At 39.3% G+C, this 23,179-nt stretch overlaps 1 protein-coding gene across 15 annotated transcripts in view; it reads right to left on the minus strand.

Annotated features, from left to right (window-relative positions):
• The window catches only part of mtd (mustard), a 174,704-nt gene that overhangs the window by 16,823 nt on the left and 134,702 nt on the right, over positions 1-23,179 (minus strand). For 8 of the 15 annotated variants that reach the window (XM_043419979.1, XM_043419981.1, XM_043419975.1 and 5 more), the window contains 11 exons: positions 21,313-21,467; positions 20,725-21,111; positions 20,297-20,506; positions 19,805-20,167; positions 19,488-19,639; positions 18,145-18,309; positions 16,912-17,081; positions 16,085-16,120; positions 14,032-14,194; positions 11,003-11,222; positions 10,158-10,244 (listed from right to left, as the gene is read on the minus strand). In XM_043419979.1, coding sequence (XP_043275914.1) covers positions 10,158-10,244; positions 11,003-11,222; positions 14,032-14,194; positions 16,085-16,120; positions 16,912-17,081; positions 18,145-18,309; positions 19,488-19,639; positions 19,805-20,167; positions 20,297-20,506; positions 20,725-21,111; positions 21,313-21,467 — 2,108 coding nt within the window. The remainder of the gene's footprint in view (positions 1-10,157; positions 10,245-11,002; positions 11,223-14,031; positions 14,195-16,084; positions 16,121-16,911; positions 17,082-18,144; positions 18,310-19,487; positions 19,640-19,804; positions 20,168-20,296; positions 20,507-20,724; positions 21,112-21,312; positions 21,468-23,179) is intronic. The other 7 variants (XM_043419970.1, XM_043419969.1, XM_043419972.1 and 4 more) reach the window with 7 other exon arrangements.

Below are 23,179 nucleotides of genomic sequence, written 5' to 3' on the forward strand. Positions count from 1 at the left end.
CTCGTTTGTCGAAGGTACCTCGGAATCTTTAGAGCGCGCGCGCGCGCGCGCCTCTGTGTACGTGCGTTTTTTCTTCAATTATACGCGTAGAAATTCTCCCTACCATTTTCGCCAACGAGACTCCGCAGAGCATCGAGTCCTTTCTTTTTCGTATGTCGAGGCTTTCCTCTCGATTTATATCTTTTTTCGTCCCAGTATATGGGCTCTCATGACTCTCAACCAAAGGATCAAGAAACTCGACTGACCTCGTCTCGATTTACGAAAGTCTCAACGACAGTGAACGTCGCAATTTCTCTATGGATATTTATACACGTGTGTGTGTGTGTGTGTGTGTGTGTGTGTTTGTTTACTCTTTCAATTTTTTCACTCCCTTGGCCATAAAGATATGTCACATCAACAAGATTACCGAGATCGTACCTTTTTCTTGTGATTATTCATTCGCAAAATCTACTCAAACGACTATTTTTTATATTCGACGATTTATTTTTGTGCACGCACGAATCCTCGGGTGGTATTTTTCATTTCCTGGAAATCATGGAATATTTCTTTTGGACGAAAACAATGAAGATGGAAATGAAGATTGAAGGCTAATTTTCTTTAGACTCTCATTCATTTTTCGACTGGAAATTCAAAAGTTTGAGGCTAATAAAAGTTTCTTTATTGAATTTCAGTATCAATTCCACGATTTGTCTGCGAGCTGAATTCGTTGTAGAGATTGGCGATCGTCCTCGTGAAAAAAAGTCGTTTGACTATCGGTCATCGAGCTCGTATTTTCTTCTCAAGATTAAACAGAATGTTGAAATTTTCCACAAAGTTTTTTCGTTACTACCGAAGCTCGGAGATATAAAACGAGATTATCTAAGAAGGTTGATCAATAAAATGAAATATGAAACGTGAGATGAAGAAAATCGATGGATTTTCGTTTCCCTGCAGAGATTTTTGCCTTGGTTCAAGCTTCTTCGAAACGTAAAAGCTCTCGCGCCCTTCGTTGATTCGAGCGAAGCTTCAAAACTCCCCAAAACCGGCGTCGATTTTAAGGATCAAATAAACTCTCGTGTATTCTCTCGGTTCGTGAGCGCAGCTTCATCGAAATAGCGCAAATGGTATTTTTCGCTTTGCCCTCTAAAGCGGGAACTCAAGGAGATCAGGAAGCTGCGAGCTCATGACCCAAAGTCCATAGCGGATGAAAACCGGAAAGATATTTCGAAGCTGTCCTGGCGCCACGGTGTTCGAGGAGTGTACACGCAGAAACAAATATCTGCGATCGTTTATCCGCTGTAAGCGATCTTTCGAAAGGTCATAAAGCGTTTAATTGTTGGGGGCATGATTAATACTGGATGATATGAAATCGATAAAAGCACGATTCCATTGAAATTGGATAGTTCAGGAAACTGCGTGTATTTTAATATATTTCGTATGCACGAAGAAATAAAATATTCAACAAAATCACAATAAAAATTTGATTCTGGCGAAGAGAGCCAAGGGGACAAATATTCCTGTCGATTCTGTCAAATTTTACGATCTCAAACAAAATTTATATCAGTTCACAAATGACTTTTTAATTTCGGAGTGTTCCTCGAATATGAATATAAAAAGATTTGAAAAAGTGAATTCGGGGCGGAAAAAGTTGTCGAAATCGTAGTGAAGAATCCACGTTTTCGAATCGGAGCTCTCGGTCCTCGAAGATCGGCGCATGAAAAAGGGTGAAAAAATGTCGAGGTTGAACGCGAGATGAAAAAAAGGTCAATGAGAAAAGTGTAACGATGCCAGTGTCCCGGCAGCGATCAGGGCTCCCAATAACGAGGTCAAATAGAAAACGCAGAGGCTGTGCAGAGCGAATTCTTTCATACGCATGAGAACGAGAGTATGTGAACGCGGGTGTTTCAATAGTCCGCGGAGGAACATTGTCGATGCTAATTTTTCATCGGGAGGCTTTATCGCGTCATGTAAATGCGGGATTTTTAATGTAACTAATCGCGAGTTGGGAGAACGATAGCGCGCTCGCGATCATCGCCGATGAGCCGAGTTTATTTTTATTTCCACGTAAGCGTAATGCGGCCGCGGTACGCAATATTTATTCGTGAATTATGAGGACGAAGATGTGGAGGTGCGAATAAAAGTGAGAAAAAGAAAACGAGTTACGATATCGTGATGTGTATTGAAGCTTCGAACCGATGCGCGCTCGGTCGATTCAACCTGTGCACAAAGCACGTGCAGCGCCAGCAGTTCGATTTATCCCGAAAACATGAGCGAGTTCGTTTTTACCGGATCTCCGCCGTTATCAATTTAATTAGCATTTTTCTCGGAACATCGCACACCACCGATATTTAACAATCGTGAATAGGCTGACAAATATTTTTCGGGGCTCCTGCGTTGTAATTTCGCCAAAATAAAATGCAATTTTATCAAATAAACTCTGGCTTCACAGGTGCAATCTTTCTGTTTATTTTTCCTCGAAATTTTATTTGATAATTCAACAAAATTGACGCACGTGCTCGTAAAACGTACTCGAGAACATGCCACATTTTTAGCATTCTTCTGCGCCGTTGGCGTTCCTTTTTTTCAAATTTTTATGTTCGATTGTCGCGACCACATCGAGCGTGCTGCTCGTTGAAAGTGATTTGAAAAAAGTCAACGCGAGAGTTTCATCTTTACCTTTGACCTCTGCTTGAGAAATTTGGTGATTTTGGTTATCGGATTCGGGATCTTTGACTTGGGCATCTTGAGGAGTGTTTCGCGACGCTTAGACGCTGTTGAATCCAGTTTTACCGGCCCGGTGTCGCACGATTGTCGTGAAAAATCACTGTTTTTTTCTCTCTCGAGTTCGTTTGCTCGTTCGAGCCGTCGATAAGTGGAGTTGGTCACGACCGTGCGTTTTACTCGGAGCGCAGAGGACTGTAAGCCTTTCTAGAATTTTTATTCCCACATGCGAGTTAGAAGTCACGTATGCACACAGAGAACAAAGTTGATCGGCGTCACGCGTGTCCCGAAACGTTTTCCCCGAGTATTTTCGAATCGGAGGAAAAGCGAATGAGTGAAACGTCGCAAGGCCAAAAGTTATCGAGCGATCTCCAATATTTTTTTCTTTTTGTTGCTCCGATAAATAAAAGTCGCTCCGACTAAGCGAATTCGATCAATTGCATCATCGCCGTGTGAATTTATGCGTTCGATAAAACCGCCGCAATAATTCACGACTCGGCTGCACCACCGAATCGTCCGTGTCGCACCACTCTTAAAGTCACTCAACGAAAGTCAAACACGCGCAATTCGTGAGTCTCAAAAGCTCCAAAATGTAAGCGAGAGTCTCCCGACGTTCGTGGTCACTAGAACCAGTTTTGATGGGCTAAAAATTCCGGTTTTAACGTCTAAATTTACGTTTGACGAATTTTTCCTTCTCCCGATTCACAGACTCCAACGATAAGACAAAACAGGCAAAAAGTCTGCTCGATTTTCGTGAAAATACCGTCCGTTAGTCAGATCGAAGGCAGTCGGGTTGTCGGACGTGAAAAAAGAAATAGAAAAATTTGGACACGTCACTCGACGCAACAATTATTTTTACTCGTTGGAACGCGAAATCCGTTGCTTTATTTATCGATTATTGTGACAGCTGAACGACTTTGGTACATCGAATTATTACGATAAATATAAAAGCAACGATTACGAAATATTTTCGTAAATAAAAGAAACGTCGAAACGAGCTTCACTTCACGAGGACTAAAGTCGTACTGAGCTTGAGGCCTCGTAACAGCCGGTAGATATATAGCCAAGCAATACAAACTCAGAACGCACACAGGCGGACATTAAAATCGCCGGTTCGTCTGTGAGTGCACCGTACGAGATGGATTAGAGGCTGATTTGTGTCCTCGCGGTGGCAACGCGCACGGTGGATTGCGCAGCACGTGCTTGTGCGCTTCACCTGCTCGGCTCCTTGGCGCACGTGCTTTTGCATCGACATACGCTTGCAATTGCGATCGAATCGGGACAGAGGAAAGAGCGCGTTTCTGGTAATTGTGCGAAAGGACACTTTTTCCTATCAATTTTCTTTCAGTCATTTTTCAAACGAGAGTAACAGAAAAGTTTTGTAAATTGGTTTTACCATTGTTTCAGAATTCCTTTCGATTAATTCACTCCTTGAGTGTAATTTCCTGAAAGTATTAAGCAAATTATTGATAAACGTGGATAACAATTGTATACTGGTGGCGGAGAATTAATTTGAAAAGTTTTTGAAGCAAGGTTCAGAACTGTGAAAGCCAGAGTCGAGATTTTTTCGAATCAATATCGCTCTGCAACAATCGAATCGTTGGCAGAGGAATTGGGATTTTTTCAATTCTTTCGGTGAAAACGTCGCTGCAACAGTTCAGTTCGAGAACGCAGGAGGGCAAAGGGGGAGGAGAAAGAGAGTGAAAACTCGTGCGAATTTCTGAGCAGTTATTTTAGTTCACGAAAACGAATAGCATTGAAGGATACGAAATGCTCTCGTGCACAGGGTGTTGAAGAAATGATGGAGAAAATATGAAGTGCTTCGCTGTGCGAGGAGGCGAACGAGGAGGACGAAGACGGTCGACGACCTCGGTAAAATTAACGCGAGACTCGACGAGTATGTTGCACTGTGTTATTGGCTGATCGAACAGTCGAGAAGATCGTTCAACGCTTTTGATTAGCATCAGTTACTTTCTTATCTAACGAGTTATCCAGGTCAATAATATGCAGACGATTTTATAGGATTGATCGAAAAAATACGAAGCCCGTTTATCGCGATGAGAGGTTCCAATTCATCGAGTTTCGTTATTTTTCAATAAAGTGCCAGCTGTTGCCGAAGCTTTGCAGAAGCTCCGGACTAAAAGAAATTTTAGTCCCCGGCGTTGACGGACACTCTTTTAAAAGCAAGCTTGGATTTCAGTCGATGAAACTGCTTTTCGCAGGAAAAATCCAGTGACGTATAGAAACCAAATAAAATGTTGGAGAGTCAGGAATTTTTAGAACGATCCGAAGTGGCAAGAACTGAGAGACAAAATTCGCCTTGATCTCTATGAGCGTGAACGCAAACAATTCTCGAGACTGAACTTCCGTTAAAGCCGAGCCGTTATACGAGACTCGCCAACTCGAATGATCTCTCGTAGAATTAAAAACTATCATTTACATACGAGAGATTGAAAATGGTGTGCTACACCAAGGGAAAAACAAAAGTGTTGAAAAAACAGTGGACAGACGTTGCTCGTTTTTCCAATGGGTCAATGTCGAATAATGTGTTACATCTTGGTGAATAACCAGCAAGGCCAAACAGCAACGCGATCCTTATTAATTCGCGTTTCCACGGATATGCCTATGCTCGTCTTCGTACACTCTTGCACGTGTGTTTCAAGCTCTCTCTTATGAACGAATTATTGCGACCGAGCGAGATCTATTATCCTCTCGGGCGCGACACAACTGTGCAAATATTCTCAAGCTGTCGCCAAGAGATACGCACTAATTAATGGGAATCGAGTGCAACTGACGCGTCTGTTAATTTCACAACGACGACTGTATTATTATTAGCGATAAAAAATATTGTGACAATTCGTATTTTTATCTTTCTCGGTTCGAGTCGAAATAATTATCCCCTGAAATATTCGTCGAGTGTCTAGCCCCGGATAGGGATTGGCTCTAATTCGATTGTGCGAGATTTTAAGACGAAACTGCTGTCAAACGCACCACCAAATGTTGCGAAAGAAAATTTATCGGTGTTGAATTTTCAAGTGGCTAAACAGAGGATAAAAAAACTTGTTTTTGCGACGAATACGAGAAGTCGTTCAGAGCCTAGATTGCCTCAGCACGAATCGAAACAATGAAAAGAATTGAGAACCTCTGGCGATCGGAGTATTGAACAACGCGTGGGTGTGTATCGGAAGATCTCCAGGTTATTTGCTGTCAACGCGTAGGAGGTGGGATTTCGTGCGGGCCGAGAGTCCCGAGTCGTTGATAACAACCCAAAAACACACGGGGGACAGAACGGATACCTTAAAATCAAGAGCACTAAGAGAAATTGAGATTGGGAGGAAGATGAACGCGGGACAATAAAAATCTTTGATTCAGTCCAAGTTTTATGGCAAATTGTAGAACGAGAAACGACTCCATAAAAGTTTACTCACAGATTAAATAATCAGCTCTTTTGAAATCGAGAGTTTTTTTTATTCTAAATGCTTAAAATATTGTGAATCTATGAAGAGTGAATAAAGTTCTTGAAATCTTATCGTAATATTTTGAATTCATTATTCTGCGAGCAGTTATCGAACGATGATTTGCCTATGTAAACAGAAGGAGAGAGAGGAAAATTTTCGGTATTTACATACTTTTAAAGTGTTCAACTTCGTGACGCAATGCCAAGCTTTTCTTTTTGACTTTGACATTTAAACACGTGGTCGAGACTCGAATGAGAGAGCATCGTTGGGCATTTAAACGGAGGTCATGGTCAGGCAAGTTTGGTCAGGGAAAAGGACTTTGCAAGGGCCATAATTCATCGATCGCTCTGCCTCTCACTCTCTCTCTCTCTCTCACGTACTCACTGTTCAGGGCTTGAGACCCCGATTGGTCGGTGTTTCGATGGGGAATTTCTTCAAAGTTTTATGAGATTAAAGTAGCTTTCTTTTTCACGTGTTTACTTAGGATTGTGCCTGGAATATCGTCGCTGCATAAAATCGTAAAAGGGCGGGCACACGACGGTTTTTAAAGGTGCTAAATTTCGACAAGTGCGAAAAATTGTTGTAGGACAGACGCTGTGAAGCCCTCCGCTGTGCTGGGATTCCCGAGTATCTTTTTTACTCTCGACGATTCAACGGAACTGGGATTATTTTTACTACCGATATCACGAGATTTACCATTTACGATTCATGCAGTTTTATTGCATCGTAAATTCGAGAGACTCACGAGAGCCACTGAATTTTTCTATAAACATGGTCGTTTCGAAGGGTCTGAGGAAACGTGGACCCCCAGCCGCAAATGGGATGATTAATTTTTCGATGGATTTGAAGAAGCCAAAACCTTGGGTCTCGGGACCGTGAGCCTTGCCGGGTCGTTACGAACACGAGAATCCATCGAATTGGTTTAAGGTCACTCTTCCCTCCTGAAAGGTAAGACCAAATGATGCGGCGTGCGTTTCGCGCGTAGACGATTTGGCAGCACGGTGGCGAGGTGCAATTGTGGGTAATCGAGGGCACGCGCGTTTAATTGATCATTAAAATGAAAAAATGTTTGAGATTTCTGCTTTCTATGTTTCTTTTTTTTCATTCTTTTCAACGTTCACGGTTTCATCGAGGTTTTTTCTACACAGAAAATCTATTTATACGTACGAATCTCTCGTGCAAAATGACTGAGCTCTCGACGAAGAAAAAACAACCGTGGGTGAGAACTTGCGAGGGGTCAAAGATGAGAGATAATGCTCTTGAGATAAGATTTGACAGTGTTTTTTTTTTAATTTTTGTATCATGTTTTCAGCTGCCCCACGCAGATTGCGTGGACATCGATCGACTCTTTATTTGCTGCGACGAATATCATTATTCGAAAGCTCCATTTCTCGAACTGAAACGATGAACGATGGAGAAGCTGAGAGACTCCTTTTGTCATTGAATCGCTGAAAACTGTTCTCGTGAACGTGTTACTTTGCACGTTCTCGGGAGTCGAGCTCGCAGCGATAATCAGAAAAAAATAAGCGCACGAAACATCTGTACGCGTTGTACAAAACACATTGTGTGAGTCATAATCTATAATGAAAAATGAGAGTGACAAAGGCGATAAAGGAGCGTTCACGGTTGGAGCACGACCGTCCCATTTTTCTGCAGCTCTTGGTCGATCGGCTTCTAGACTTTTCTTCGGATATAAAAAGTTATTTATTCTGCTCCCATTCATCATCGCGTGCCAATGAGACTACGGAAATTCAATGGGAACGAAAAATGTCTGGGCTCTTACGAATAGAGTGACAGATGAGAAATAGTTGACAAGTGTTTGAAAAATTCAGGAACGATCTTCGCAAACTTCGCGAGTAATATCGAATGAAATTTTCGAGAAACGTCGCCCCGCGGTTCGCGTAGTACAATGTTGATTTTAAGCTCGTTATTTTTGAATTTGGGAGGGGAAAAAAGTCGAAGCATCGTACAAGCGTGCGTGGCTCTTACGAAAATATAATGTTCTTTGAACGCGGTTAAAAACAACAGCGAAGCCGAGGAGAAACCATAACGAATAAGACCGTTTGGCAGGCTTCCAAAAATTGGCGTGCCACATAAAAATTCGAGATGGAATTCCACTCTCGTGGCCTTGTTCGCTGCGTTTCATACGAAACGTGACAAAAACTTTAAGGGTTTTTAAGTTGAGAATTTCTTTGTAGAATACCAATAGGAATGGAGGCTCGAATGAATTTTTTCGATTTTTCGTCGTCGGGCATTCAAGCAGAAGCTCAAAGAGACCGTGAAAGAAATTTTTTCTGATCACCATGCTGATTCGCTTCGTTCAGAAATATCCGAACGAAATCCACCAAAAAAGTGTGATTCGAATTGAGAGATAAAGAAACAACCGTTTCTCTGCAACACGAAACTAAAATGAAGGAAAGATTATGAAAAAAAATACGCGACCAGATGTGCGAACGGAAGTGCATCGACCCACTCGAGATTGATGTCCCCCGCCGAGCGATTTGCAGAATTCAGGAAACGGAAGTTTCGTCTTTCCGCATAGATTAAAAGTGCTCGGGTATACAGAATTTCTTTCAACCGAACGAATATTTATAAAGTTGATCTATTTTGAGCGAGTTATTTTGGTGTACGAGCGAAAAATTATTCCAGCTCGTCTTCTGATTTATTTGGGCTACGATGCCTAAACTCGAGCAGTGATTTAAGGTACGCGAGATGTTTTGGACGTTAACGCACCCAAAATGTGCGTCACTCGGATGAGCGAAGTGCTGCACATTCGGAGGAGTATTCGCTCCGCTAAATTTGGGAGTTAAACTTTTTTTTAGAAACGTTGACGCAAATCTTTGGGCATATTCCCTCGGGTACGTTTACTACCGAGAATATACAATTTTCGATGCGGCACATTTTTCCGAATTTTCAACGAGGTCGTAAAGACAATTATAGCAGCGAGGAAAACGAATGGAAAAATTCATTCGAACTCGGGGATGAATGGAATTTCGAGAAATTCGTGGCTGATTCTTCGTACGGGGAATAAATTTCATCTGAAAATGAGATTTTTTCGAAAATCCGTGCAAAAAAGCAACATCGATTTCGCTCGTCAATAAACTATAAATTGAAGCATTTTTAAAAACACGAATCCGCTCAAACGCGTCACGTTGTCTCATGAGTTTGTTTTCAAACGCAGCTTCCAAGACCTCGGTCTTGATTATTCGTTGGAGCTGTCAACCGTTTGGATGACGAGTGACAATTTTTTCCGATTTTCGTTCGAACACAATCTTAGCATATTCGTGAATAAAAAATCTAACTGAACATTTTCGGCTCTAGAAAGAGAGAAGCTCTGGAATGAGATTCGTGAGTTCGAAATTTACAGACTAATTTCCATTGCTGAGCATCCTCGAAAGAATTTATCGTGTTTTTTTCTTCCAATTGAGTGTGACATGCATTTTTGCAGTGCTCTAAAAATTATCCTTAAATGTTTCGACACATTAAAATACTCAATCGAACGATATTTAAATAATCCCTACGACATGCTCGATTCTTCATCATTTTTTTCGACAGTTAATCTACCGTGTGATCTAATGACGCAAAATATCTATTTTCTACAAATTGTGAGTATCATGCACATCTTTTCTCCAACTTTTCATTCATTCCCTACATTCGCTTTGTGATTATTTATTGTAGTCAATATTAATTATTGTTTTTGTATTTGTATTTCATGAGTGTCGTCGTTCGAGATAACCGAACGATGTCCTGTGCCGAAAAAATAGTTGAGAATATTCGGTGTCTTGTTTTGAAGATGTAAAGTAAAAGCTGAGGGTTTAGGGACAACATAATTCATGTATTATTGAAGTGCACCCGCATTTAACGTTCGCGTAAATGTGGTGTCAGTGAGTGATAATAATTAAGATGCTGTGACATCGAGTTGTAAAGCTCCATTGACAATAATCCAAACAATGGGAAATGAGTCTTTTTGTTTTTGTTGCTGTTGTTTTTTAAGGGTACCTCGGGGTCCTGGATCTGCTCGGAATCGGCCGATGCGCTCGAGGTCTTCAGAATGCTGTAGAGCTTTACGTACGGGGCCTTGATCAGCTACATGAATACGCGAATAGACTCGTCACTTTATTTTTCTCCTCTTTTTCTTTCGTGCTTATTTATTTTCGTCGTTTTTTTATTCGTCTTGTTTTGTTTTGTTTTCTTTTTTTTTTTTCAATTTTAATGCGGAAAACCTTGAACGAAGCCCGCATCTTGAGTTCGCGATCTTCCCGACTGAATGGATAAGCGAAAATACGGGAAACAAAGATCTGGCGATAAAAATCACGGCTCGTTTCGGTAAACGTTAGAGGAACGTTATTCGCTGCGTCGAAAAAGTTAGCACTGGTGGAAAAACAATGCAGATTAATTCACTAATTAGTCTATTTGAATTCTGACCACGTATGCGACGAGAAGAATGCGAAGTCACGACGCGAGATTCGTTTCTGTAATTTGTGGCTTTTTTGCGCGTTTGTTTTTGAAATTGTTGAAATAATTTCAAGATTTGAAGGTAAATTTTTCATTGAAGTTCAGATTCGCGGAGTAAGGTTCGAACGAGAATTTCAGCTGGTAAAGTGACAGGCTCAAGAATGAAAAAATCTTGGCGAGCGGCCTGTGGCGCTGAGAAAAATTCATGAACGACGATTCATTTTAATACTCGATCGAATTGGATTCTAAATGAGTCGATTTGTGAAGACTGATTCCATTGTAAAGTCTAGGAATAATCGTCTTTCCTTGCGTCGTAGCGCGAACGCATCACGATTGTCGTCGACAGTAGCACGATCGCGATTGCAAAACGAAAACCAAATGATACTGACCTCCCATGATTCTCGGGTGAGCTCGGTGATTTCACCGCTGTTCCCTTTTCCCTCGTCGGTTGTTTCGCCCGCTTCGCCAGACTCTTGAGGCGATAGTTCCGGCGACAAATCTGTGTCTGTATCCGATAAAATGTAGCCCTTTTCTCTCCAATAATCCTCGTCCAACTCGCCGTAGAGGCTGGGCACCCAAGCGTGGATAAATCTGTACAAATCGTCCACTCTGAAAAGACAATAATAAAGTTAAATTCTGTGTATCTTGATATCGAACTCGATAAATCATTTTCGAGAAGAGTTTTCATCTTATAATGGGAGAAAACTTGAAAGATCTTAAATAAATCTTGAATACAACATTTTTAATGGTTCATCAGTCGAATAATATTCCTGCAGGCCGAAAAAACACTGAAATCACAAGATAAATAATGAAAAGTTTAGAAAAATACCTTCGATTAAAAAAGGGCATTGTACTTTCCACAATGTTTCTCAAACGTGGAACGTACATATAGTCTAATGCTCGTTCCATCGTGCCGAGGAGAAAATTCATAATCTACACGATCAGATGGGGGTACGAAAAAGCGTTTTTTTGCGAATTTCTACTGATAGAGGCTGCCTGCGATGGTGGATATGAGAATGTTACCAAGTTTATCTTTGTCACCAGCAAACAATTGAAATTTCAGTATCGAAAGATCGAGTTTCATCCTATAAATACGATAATCGTTGGGAATCAAGATTATTATCATAAAGACATGATATTGTGAGATTCAAATCAAATTCCTATGAAAAGGTGAATCTTGATGATATTATTCGTAGATAAAGATCTATAAAAATAGATTACAGACAAAAATAATGATTTTTCCAATCGATTCCGAAAGTAGATTTCTCAGAAAACATATTTTTTCAAGCGTCACATTCTCAATCGAATCTCCATCAAGTAGCTACGGAAAACATGAGGAAAAATCTACTGCAAATATTGCCAATACACGAAAAACGACTGCTGCGTAAAAAATTATTGACATTTCAATGTTTTCTGGTTCAAATGCATACCCAATGAGCACGTAAGAGCACGGAAAAAAGTGAAATAAACTGGCGAACCGAACGCGGGTATTCTAAAGCGAGCGACTGGTTTTGCGTCTCGAAATGTTGAATATACCGTCCGAGTATAATAAAATGAAACTAAGTTTAGAAAGGTTTGACCTGAATTATATCTCGTTTTCGCGTGAGTTTACTGACTGAACAAGTGGCTGGGATTTTCTCGACGCCCAAATAATTGGGCGCACTTCCAATCTTCTTTTTCCCTCTCCCTCTAAAAAATGACTCGCGATAAGGAAAGTTATCGCTGATTAGGTGATACAAGCACTACAGTAAGTTGTTACAAACGAGCACGATTTAACGAGTCAACGATTCCAATAATCCGAAATCTACAATAACATTCGTTATGTTCATGTAAACATTTGCTTGCGACGCAATTATTCGCATGGATTTATTCGACGCGAACGTGCTCGCCACTGGACTTCAGCAGACTCCGCGTTCGTGATTCTCACATTTTCTCGCGATAGCATTCGATCACATGACCGTCGGTCAAGCACGTGAGTCATGACGTGGCACTAACGCTTGAAACAACGATGGTAAGAACCGATCGCTTGGGTAGGTGTAATTTTTAGTTGGGTAACGACCGCTAGGTGCGTGACTGCCATCCCGAGATTTGCCATTCCTTTGAATAGTATTTTTCGTCTCCATTGAACTTGGACACTAAAAAGACTGAGATTGTTACTAATTTCGAACCCTCTTTTCGAGAGGTTTGCATTCTCGAGCCTGCAAGAGCTTCTTATTTTTTTTTTTTTTTAACTTCAATTGCCGAAAACAAAACATTTTGATGAAAAAATTCATGCTCTTCTGCGATGAATTTCAAAGAAATGTTTATTCTTCCGGAAAAGTATTTCGGGGAAAAATATTTTCCAACGACTTGCAATCGATAACTAGTTTTTCCGTTTAAGGTATTCCTTTCACGAACTCGAATATTCTACAAATGACTATTTTTTAATTACGGTAAAGTAAAAGTGCGTGCGAATAGATTTGTGAAATTTCAAGTCGTTATCGAACATTTGATAAAGAATTAAAACTTAAAAAATCGCTAATTTATACGGGAGCTTATGGAGATTCCATTATCACCACATTTCTATTCAACATTCAACAATTCATGTACTCAATAATTCTAAATTCCTGATACAAACTATCTCACAGATAGAAAAAATGTAAGGAATCCATCGCGACTTCTCAGAGGTCAAGAATCAGTCCAAATTTTGAGTGACCCATATTTGCGTCACCAAAAAATACGGTCATACGAAAGGAGTACCTTAAAATTCACAAGATCGATGTCTGTTCCTGAGATTCAAGTCGCGCAAATGTTTCAACTGCGAAAATCAATTTCTTTACATTCATCAATGATTTCCAGAATGCTCTGAAGCTGAACTTCTGACTTTTCGGTATCGGTTAAGTTCGAGCCGGGTTCGCTAACGAGCCCGTGATACTTTGCGTTATCGACAAGATAAAATGAGATAAGCCTCGACTGGTCACGAGTTTACACGATTCGTCAATAAAGGGAAAAGATATTCAATTAAGTGCGATGAATCGATGATATCGTATAGACAAGAATGATGTAATCAATTATTTATGGGATCGATCGATTTTATCGATGCGGATGAAAACACGTACACGAAATGTGAATTTAAATTTGGTAATGCAGCATCCATTATGTTTTTATTCGTTCTGTCGTATGACCGGTGACAAATTGCACTGACTGACAACAGATTGATTGCGTAATCCCGGCGGTGATCGATTAAATATTGCATTAAGTAAGCTTGAATGCAGACTCCCATTTATTTTTTTTTCATAATTTCCTGTCGAGTGAAATTTTTGCAAACTTTGTTTAATATTTGGCCAAATAATGGTTTATTTGTAAAATAAAATGAAGAGTTCGATTCTACTCCGTAGAAAATTTGATTTCTAAATGAAAAGGGATTTTCATTGCTCACCTGTCACGCGGAACGCTGAACCAATACTCGGGTCGAAGTTTCTTCTTTCCGTAGCTCATGATCGGTGTCGAACGAGGTATCTTTTTGTCCTTGGGTCTGCCAGTTCGTAGTCTCAGATACAACGGGGGATCCTCGCAAGATCGTGCAGGCCGTGGGATCAATTCTGTGTCACAGGCGTTCGATCAATTAGTGAAAAAGGCCAAGGAGAAATTTCTGTTAAATCGATTTTCAAAGATTTCTTACGTTAGAATTTTGTCAACGAACTTGCGAGAGACGTAAACAAATGCGAGTTTCAAGAATAGAAAACGTTGTGTCATATTTTTCGAAATAATGTCAGATCACGTTTTAATCATCATTTTGATACGAAGTTTATTATCAAAGGTTAAATATTAAAGGTTAAAAATAAGGAAAATTCTCGCAGTTTCGTTGGCACGTATCTACAGAGCAATCCTCGATTAAGCACACTCTGAAAAAAAAATATACTTAAAAAAGGAGGGGCAGTTGGGCAATAAACAATAGTGAAACAAATGGTTACACAAAACTATAGGAAAAATCTTATTTTTGATTAATCAACGGAGCAATAACGCAGGGATCAGAGAATAAAGCAAAAATATTCTGCCCCAATTGACACAAAGAGGAAATTGCATACATAAATCGTCGATGCAATGGAGACAAAAAAAAACAGTAACGAATGATATTAATATGGTGCACTTTGCAGCAAGCTCGAGTTACACGCTTTGTAGCTCGATCCCAAGTTTGATGAACCGTTTGGACATTGTGATTAATAAATAAAGAATAAGAAAAAAATGCGTCAGCCTCGAGGAAGTTTTGAAAAAACAATACCTCGCGGTTGCACCGTTTTTACAACCTCGTTGTTATAATAATTGTGATCAAAAGTGCGACGACAATTCAAGTGTTTGAACGGACGTATTTGTCTCAACTTTGATAAATCGTCACACCCGTACGAGTCTTGGTTCGTTCCCCACATCATTGTTTTTTTACTGTGCTACGTTTTTTTTTCTTTTTCACTCAACTACGATATAATGAGAATGAAAGCCATGAAATGAAGAAAAAATACACTCGACATGTGTAGTTTTCGGATAACAAAGGGACATAAACCCACACACAGACACACGCGCACGCACAAAAGCAAATATACGAACATTTCGATCGTAAAGAAGAGAACGTTTTGTTTTTTCTTCAGTTATTTCTATGCTGGAGACATTGTGGGCTTTCTCATGAATACAACGAATGATAGGAATGAAAAGACCATGCATTAACGTTTTTTGAGTTTTTTTTACTCAGTTTCGTATAAAATAAATTATCAAATTCTGAGATATAAGTTGGGAAACTGAATATCCCGAAAAATGTTCAAGGAAATAGAAAATCAATAGTTTTTGATGAATGCTAAAAATTCGAAAGTTTCCCCGCAATTTACGAACAAGAAATTTTCGTTTCAATCTCAAAAAAACTTTTGATAATGTAAATAAAAGCCAAAAGAATTCAGTCTTCTCATCCTGTTCGTCATGGTTTGTAGCGGTAATAACAAATGGTGATGAGAGAAGGAATGAAACTATAAATAATGGAGGATCGATCATGGGGTGTATGCTTAAGAAATTTAGTACACGAAAGAAAGAATAAAAAATGGAATATTCGAGGATACTAAGCGATGGCTCGGTATTGCTGGGAGTGAACGATCTCGATGTTTATCACGAAAAGAATAAGGGGGGGGGGGGGGTTACGAAAAGTTATTTAATCTCGTGACTGGAGATATATAAGCGTGAGAAAGGGGAAGAATATAAATAAGCAATAAATGTATTGGGGGTGAGATACCGTGAGATACGATAAGCGAGAGTGAAGACAATGCAGAAAGAAAGGAGTCGAAGACAGAGAAGTTTCCATTCGTGTTCGAATCAGAGTGGTCCAGAGCAGTACAAAGGATTGTAATACTTTCAGAATTTCTTTTTCATTAGAAGTGAAAGAAGAAGAAGAAGAAGAAGAAGAAAGAGTCGAATAGTTAGAGAGAAAGCAAGCTAATACAGTATGAACCTACCGAGGCCTTCAAGTTCGGGAAAATTAGGTGCTTGGACTAGAGGGACAACAGAAAGAGATGATATTACTATTATTAGTTATGAAACTGAGAAAACCTCTTCCTGATTATGCTTTTTTTCTCTATGAACGATCGTGCAGCTCTTTCTCGTCTATTCAGACTTTTGGTTCGTTAAAAAAAGTGGTGAAATCTAAAAATGTGTAACTTTGCACATATTGTAGAAGGAAAAGTCTTTCGAGTGCACGAACTTTCACAAAGAATAAATTTGTTCCGATTCATTGTTCGAGTACAATTTTCAAGTTTCAATGTGTTCATGTAGCATCAAAATTTTCATACAAAAAATTCCTGAAAGCCCATTTCCCGACGAGACATTGTGTTTGGTATGTAAAAAGTGTTATGTAAAGGGCATGTCGATTCTTCAGCCATCGTTTGTATTGGCAAACGGTATTCAACGATTGAGCATCTATTTAATGATCAAATGGACGAAACGATGCTTACAAGGAAAATAATTGTACAGGTAAAGAAGCTGCCTATGCTGATAGCCAGTGCAGTGCATCTCACGATAATCTCAATTAATATTTAACTCGTTCATTCATGATTAAACTAGTAATTAAACAGCTTTGCAAATTAATAATCTGACGCGATAATGGATAATCAATGAATGACCACCGATTGCAACTCATAATCAACGTTTCTATAAATATTCGTCTAACATCCTAGTATTTCGAGAAAAAAATCTATTCTCATGTGCACAATAAAATTTGGAAGATAATCCTGTAAGTGAGGATATGAAAATAGGAGGGATTTGTGAATTCTGGAGGGAAACTTACTGTCAAAACTGACGAAAAGTTCAGGCATGTCATCGACCGATACCATGCTGCGATAATCAAGTCTCGGGGGTGCCGCTGAAATTTTGTTGCTTCCTCTGCTGCTGTCAACGCTGCTGCTGCCCGAAGATGTTAAAGGCTGTTGTCGAATGAATGTACCGACTGACGAGCGTCTGAAATAAATATTGCACAATTTTTGGTCGTTTGTTTTCTTTCCCTGTCGCACTGAGAACACCAAAGTTTCGAATTTCCGAGTGACAAAAGTTATTTACAGAACCTAAGATTATTTACAACGTACAAATACCTTAAAAGCATTTGACGATTCATAACCGACCATCTCGCAAGTTCGAAACCAATTTATATCTAAATCCATTTACAGCATTAACATCAAGGGGATACAAATAAAATGTATTAAGACAATTAAGGTAGATAAAACGCAACGAGCGTTGTGCATACAATGAGAAATAGTAAGACGAGACTCATGTTCATTAGTCTTTTTAGTTGTTGTTGTGTTGTTGATGTTGCCTGTAAGCGATGTGGGGCACACAAAGGGAAACATCTTTTTTTAAAGAATCTCGAAAGATCTCTCTCATACCCTTGTGGTATTTGCTGAAAATATTCCTGGAGACAGCAATAGGGGTTAGTGGGGGGCCATCAAGTCTTTATAGGAAAGAAGGGATTACATGGAAGGAATACAAACTTTTAGTTTTGGCCAATGTACTTTCTACTCCGTTTTGGGAAAACACATAAAGCTCCCATCGTTTCATGTGAAGAATTCCAATTAAAAGTTCTACGAGTTCAACATTGTTTGGAATTTCCGCATAATTTTCCACCTTGAACGCTAGTCAATGGTCCAAAATCATGTCAAGAACGGTATGTGAATCATTTTTTTCACGACTGTATTGGAGCAAATTGGAGCAAATTTCAAAATAAAAATCGAAAGAAGCGATTTCATCGTCTTCAATGATAATTAATTGGAATTCAATGGAATAGTGTATTTGTCGTGAAACTACGAAGTGACAGTTGCATTCGAGTAAAAGTTAATAATCAACTAGATAGACAGACATGTATAAAAAGGAAATTATTGAAAAATGTTGAATATCTATTGAGATTGCATTGCAAAGTTCAACGTTAACGGACATCATCGAGGATATTTGGAAAGGATAAAATTATAGGGCTGACAAAAAGTGGAGAAAGATGAGGGGGGAATGAGAATGCGGCCGGGATGAGACTCACCCGATGAGACCTCCTGGGCCCGGAGAAAACTGGGGATTGCCGATATCCTGAGAGAGAGTGGACGCGGTGAGCGGAGGAGTTCCTCCGGCTCTACCGGCACTCTCTTCGCTCGGCGTTTTGGCAAAGAGGCCCGAGCTAAAGTCACTCACCAGGTTGATCGGCGAGCTTTATTATGTACCCAAACCATCATTACCACATTACACATTCAGCGGTTAGTCACGATTTTATAGAGAAGATAAAAATGCACATATTAACCCATTTTCAGTCAACGTTAAAGCGTCTATGCATTTTTTTCATCAATCATTTAAACCGGCAATTCAATAATATGTAAAAACTGCTAATTTTAAAAGAGATGCAGGTATACGAAGGCTTTTTCTAGGCCACGTCATGGTCTTTCTAATTTTGCCATTAGGAAAAAATCATTCAAAGAAAATTTACCATTCGTTGGTACTTTTGGTAGGAAAAAAACAAAACTGCGAGCTACATATAAACGTTTCCAATCCATTGGATATTAGCAGAATTTCAAATATTTGTTAAAACTTGATGATTTAACCGTTGAACAGTACGAAATGCAATATTGCTAATAAGTTGCTCGAGAAATACTTTTGAATCGTTACAAACGATTCCACAAATTCATCCACAGCATCGGAAAATGGATTAAACGAGCGTAACAAACATTTTTTATAGAAACTTAGTTAAGGTATGAAGAAAGCGTCAATTTTTGCGCTGGAGAAATATCTCGTCACGATTGGTTTGTCAATTTGTCTTTTTTCCTCCATCACCCATGAAATTATACGCACTTGGTACTCTTAGCTCGTTCCTGTATCCGAGAGCGACTGTCTTCGTAATAATAATAAATTCATAAGAAAAGTAAAATGATCGCAGAAGCTGCACTATCGAGCAAATCGATCTAACAATGATGCTGTCACGAGCGAGCGATTTTCTATGTTTTTTCCATCGATCACTAGGCATTAAAGACAGAAAAGAAAAAGTAAAAATTTGCGCAAAGCGAGTTCGCTGCGTTGATCAATGTTTCGAACGCATCGATAAACCAAGCGTGACGAGTTTCATCATTTTCGATATCCTGACTGAAATATATTTTAGTAAATGATTTAATTCACCCTGTTACCTTACGTACAAGACAAACAAATTGATGCACTTTTCTGTCGGTTAGTATAAAGTGAATAAACGTCGAAGCGTTCCGAATATCTATTGTATACGAGATAAATGCGAGATAAAATAAGAGGTTCAATTCGCAACGGCGAATAATCGTAATTAAAATAATTGATAGTAACAGTTGTAAAAACAGGCCCTTCAGCTCTCAAATCTTCAGAGTATCTCACCTTGAAAAAACTTTACTGAAAACTGAGGAGTGATGGCTATCCGCACTGTTGGGGAGGCTCGTATTTTTATCAGATATTGATTTATTTTCGTCCTCCTTTTCGCCGGTTAAACCTTCCATCCATGACAATGGATATGATAGTCTTTTAAGCATCTGGAAAAAAAGAGTTTTGTCAATTGGGAATCACCGAGCAATAAGCTCTTCTAAAAGTCTAGTTCTACAAATATTTTGCCAACTTAACGTCGACGAGGTGTCTTCTTCCCTTCCGATAACCATTTCGAAACCGAATTCGATCAATAAAATCAGTCTTTTCGTCACCTTATTCCTACGGGTTTCCTGCTTGTCCTCGTCCTTGTGCTCGTCATCTTTTTCCGGCTCCTCAGCATTACTATCTAAACTGAACGATACCGAAGACGCCTTCTTTCTTCCGTTGATCGCCGGGGTCGCCTCCAGCGTTGTCACCGTTGTCGTGATGTTTGTCGGTGCGATCGTTATCGGCGGCACCCAATCTGAAGACAATACTATGTCCGCGTCCGAATATACTTTCTTCGACGGGATTGGCTGTACTACCGGAAGTGGAGGGTTGGGTTCGCGAATGTCGATACCTGAGTCGTAGCACGACTGCTTGACTAGAGATCCTTCCTCGTCCTCTGGGATGGCGATCGGCTTTGATGACTCCGCCTGAAAAAATCCGAATAATTGTTTTAAATATCGATCTATCAAGTAGGTAAAATATTTTTAATTTCGACGAATGATCGTGAATTTTTTTTAATCGATGAGTAATATAAACGGTTTTTATTCCATGTGTACCTTGTCCGAGTTGAGAGAATCTTGCTGCTCGTCGTCAACCGAAAAGGACAACCGATCTTTGCTAGGAACGGCCCAGTGGTGATCCAGCATCGAACGCCGACGTTCCTCAAGAGTCCTGTTCGCTTGTCCAGTTCCACCGCTGCTCTCCTTTCCGCTGCTTTCGTTGTCGTCGTCCTTATCTTTATCTTTGGTTGGGACTGAACCTTCGTCCTAAAAATCACATCAAATTCGTTAGCAATTTTGTCTATTACAAAGTAATAACATAGCAAAAAGTAAAGCAAAAACAGTAATTCGTGTGCAAATTTGTTTGCGCGCAGGTTTTAAATTATTTATTTTTCAGTATCACTCAGACAAACAGTGTCAGTTGAAAAAAAGGTTCTTTGCTTTGATACAAAAATGAAGTTTTTCACTTTTCTTCTTAGACTCACGTTTTGAAGAGTATTCGGTGCAACGAGTTGCCTGTCGAAGGCCTTTGGAAAAGCATCACCCTCGCGCTCAGCACAACTGCAAACACTCTCGTTGTCATCGACCACAAGCTCAGGAAAATGTTCATCCTTGCCAGGGGACAAACTCTTGTCGGAAACAGATGGTTTTTTCATGTAATAGATCTCGGGTTTTTTGTCGACGTTACTCGCATCTGTATGACTGACTCGCATATGAGCGATATCGTAATAAATAGCGGCGTTCACGACAAATTCCATAGGCGCTATTACACCGTAGGATTCAGCACCGTGCTCGATTACCAGAGGATCCGAAACATTAGGATCGAACATTACAGCGTTTGGCGTTACCAACAAGACTCCACCGACAACACCCTGCAAACAAAGCACCACTTAATAGCTCAAAACATTACAAAAAGTTTACATTTCTACGAAAGACATTTTAGTCAATTAAAAAATAGAACGTTAGCCTTGAAATAGTTCCGAAAGATTGTCAATAATTTTTCTGAATTTTCTGATACAATAGCAAATGAGAATATTTTGTATTGAGTGCACATAATCGATAAAAAATGTTACCTGTCCATCCGTAATATGACGAACATTGATTTTCAGAAACCGTTCCCTATAAGCTGGCTCATCCTCGTCTATGGTTGCACTGGAATTTTGAGGAGTCTTGATACGTTCCATGTGTCCTGGTTTTGGTGATACAGGCCGCAATGTGTCCAACAGATCTGCAAAAAAAAACAATTCAAATTTGCAATTAGCATCAGGATAGTACATACTTATTCTTCTAAATATGTCAATGTTTATACAATTTTCTTAACAAAATTTGAGATAACTGATCAGTGTTAAAGCATTATGAACTTGAAACAAAATGAATAGAAACTATGATGAGAATATCATAGCATGGCTGTGATTGGTGATCATTCAAATTTTCAATAAAGTACGAGGAAAAAATTGAACCATTGAATGCTCTAATTATATATTCAACATTTAAAACCGACTGCATGAGATATTTCTTTGTTTTTGAGAGTTGTTGTCATGTTAATAAAACATATTTCAGCAATAATTCTTCCAAAAAATGTTGTTACCTATTTTGTGTAACTGTACAAACGCATCTTCGTGAAGGTAATATCTCAAAGGAAAGTTTTTTCACATCTAGATATATTATCCAAAGCCAAGTGTCGTTTATAAAGGATGAGTGTACTTTAAATCACGAAAAATAAGAAAAAAAAAAATAAATAAATGCAGCAATATGTCACCTTTCAGGTACGCCATAACCTCACTTCCAGCCGATTGAAATATCGTATACATGTCGCGTATTTAAAGAGAGGAGAATCTTCTCGATAGCTTTCATCGATCGGTACACTAGCACAATTGATCGCGAGCGTGATATCGTGCTCAGGAATGGTGATAGATAAAAATTTTTCATGTTTATCGTGTTCATCATGATTATTATTGTCGCACCGCACGACGACGCCATTCCGTCATATTTGTGTAAGTGTGCGAGAGAGTCCCATGCAACCGAGTTCAAACAGTGAGGTATAACGAACTGTCATTCATTATTAATCCCACCATTATTCTTATTCTTTTTATCGCTATAAAAGAACATTTTCTACCCTTCAACTCTTTATTTCAAATAAAAATTTTCCACGTGCGGTTGTGTTGAACTTTTTCTTTCAATCTTCAAAAATAACCTCTCAAATTTTGATACGAGAACGTCCCATTCACATTTTTGTCATGTCACATTTTCTACAGTTTAATTCTAACGAAGAAAACTCGGTGTTTAAAGCTACGTACTTTAATTAAAATTTCAAAATTCCCGCCCTTTCCCGCCAATTCGTAGGAGTTCACTGTACAGATTCGAGTCGCGTTCAACATTGAGGCATTGTTAATCTTGAGGATTATTTTGTCACGGTTTGTCAGATAAGAGTGAAATGAGCGATAAGAAATCGCGTAGATGATGAAACGAATGAATTCGTTGTGACTAGGTATACACTAAATGGTATGTTAAAAAAAAAAAAGAAACAGACGCGTGTGAAACTCTAATGTGTATCGTAATGGAAAAATGACTCATGGACGACATTATCCAATTTTAGATAACATTTTAACTCGAGAAGAGAGTGACAAAGAAATCCATCATTGGAGTGGGCATAATTTGAGGGGTGAAAGGAATTAGATCGATCTTCGTTTTAGATTTCGATTTCAATCGTCAGGATTTCGTAAAATGATCTCGTTCGTGTGTTTATTGTGTTTCCGAATAGAAAAAAACAAGCAATTTTCGTAGACGAAATCCCTGTCGCGATATACATAAATAATTCATGAATCGTATTTCGAAACGAATATTTGTACACTTCCCTACAGAAAGATGAAAAAAACAAAAAAGTACGCTTCTGCGTTTGTTTTTAACGACGTTATTTACAGTCCCTAACAAATTGCTCGG

Source organism: Venturia canescens, chromosome 5 (genome assembly GCF_019457755.1).
Source record: "Venturia canescens isolate UGA chromosome 5, ASM1945775v1, whole genome shotgun sequence".
NCBI classification, from domain to species: domain Eukaryota; kingdom Metazoa; phylum Arthropoda; class Insecta; order Hymenoptera; family Ichneumonidae; genus Venturia; species Venturia canescens.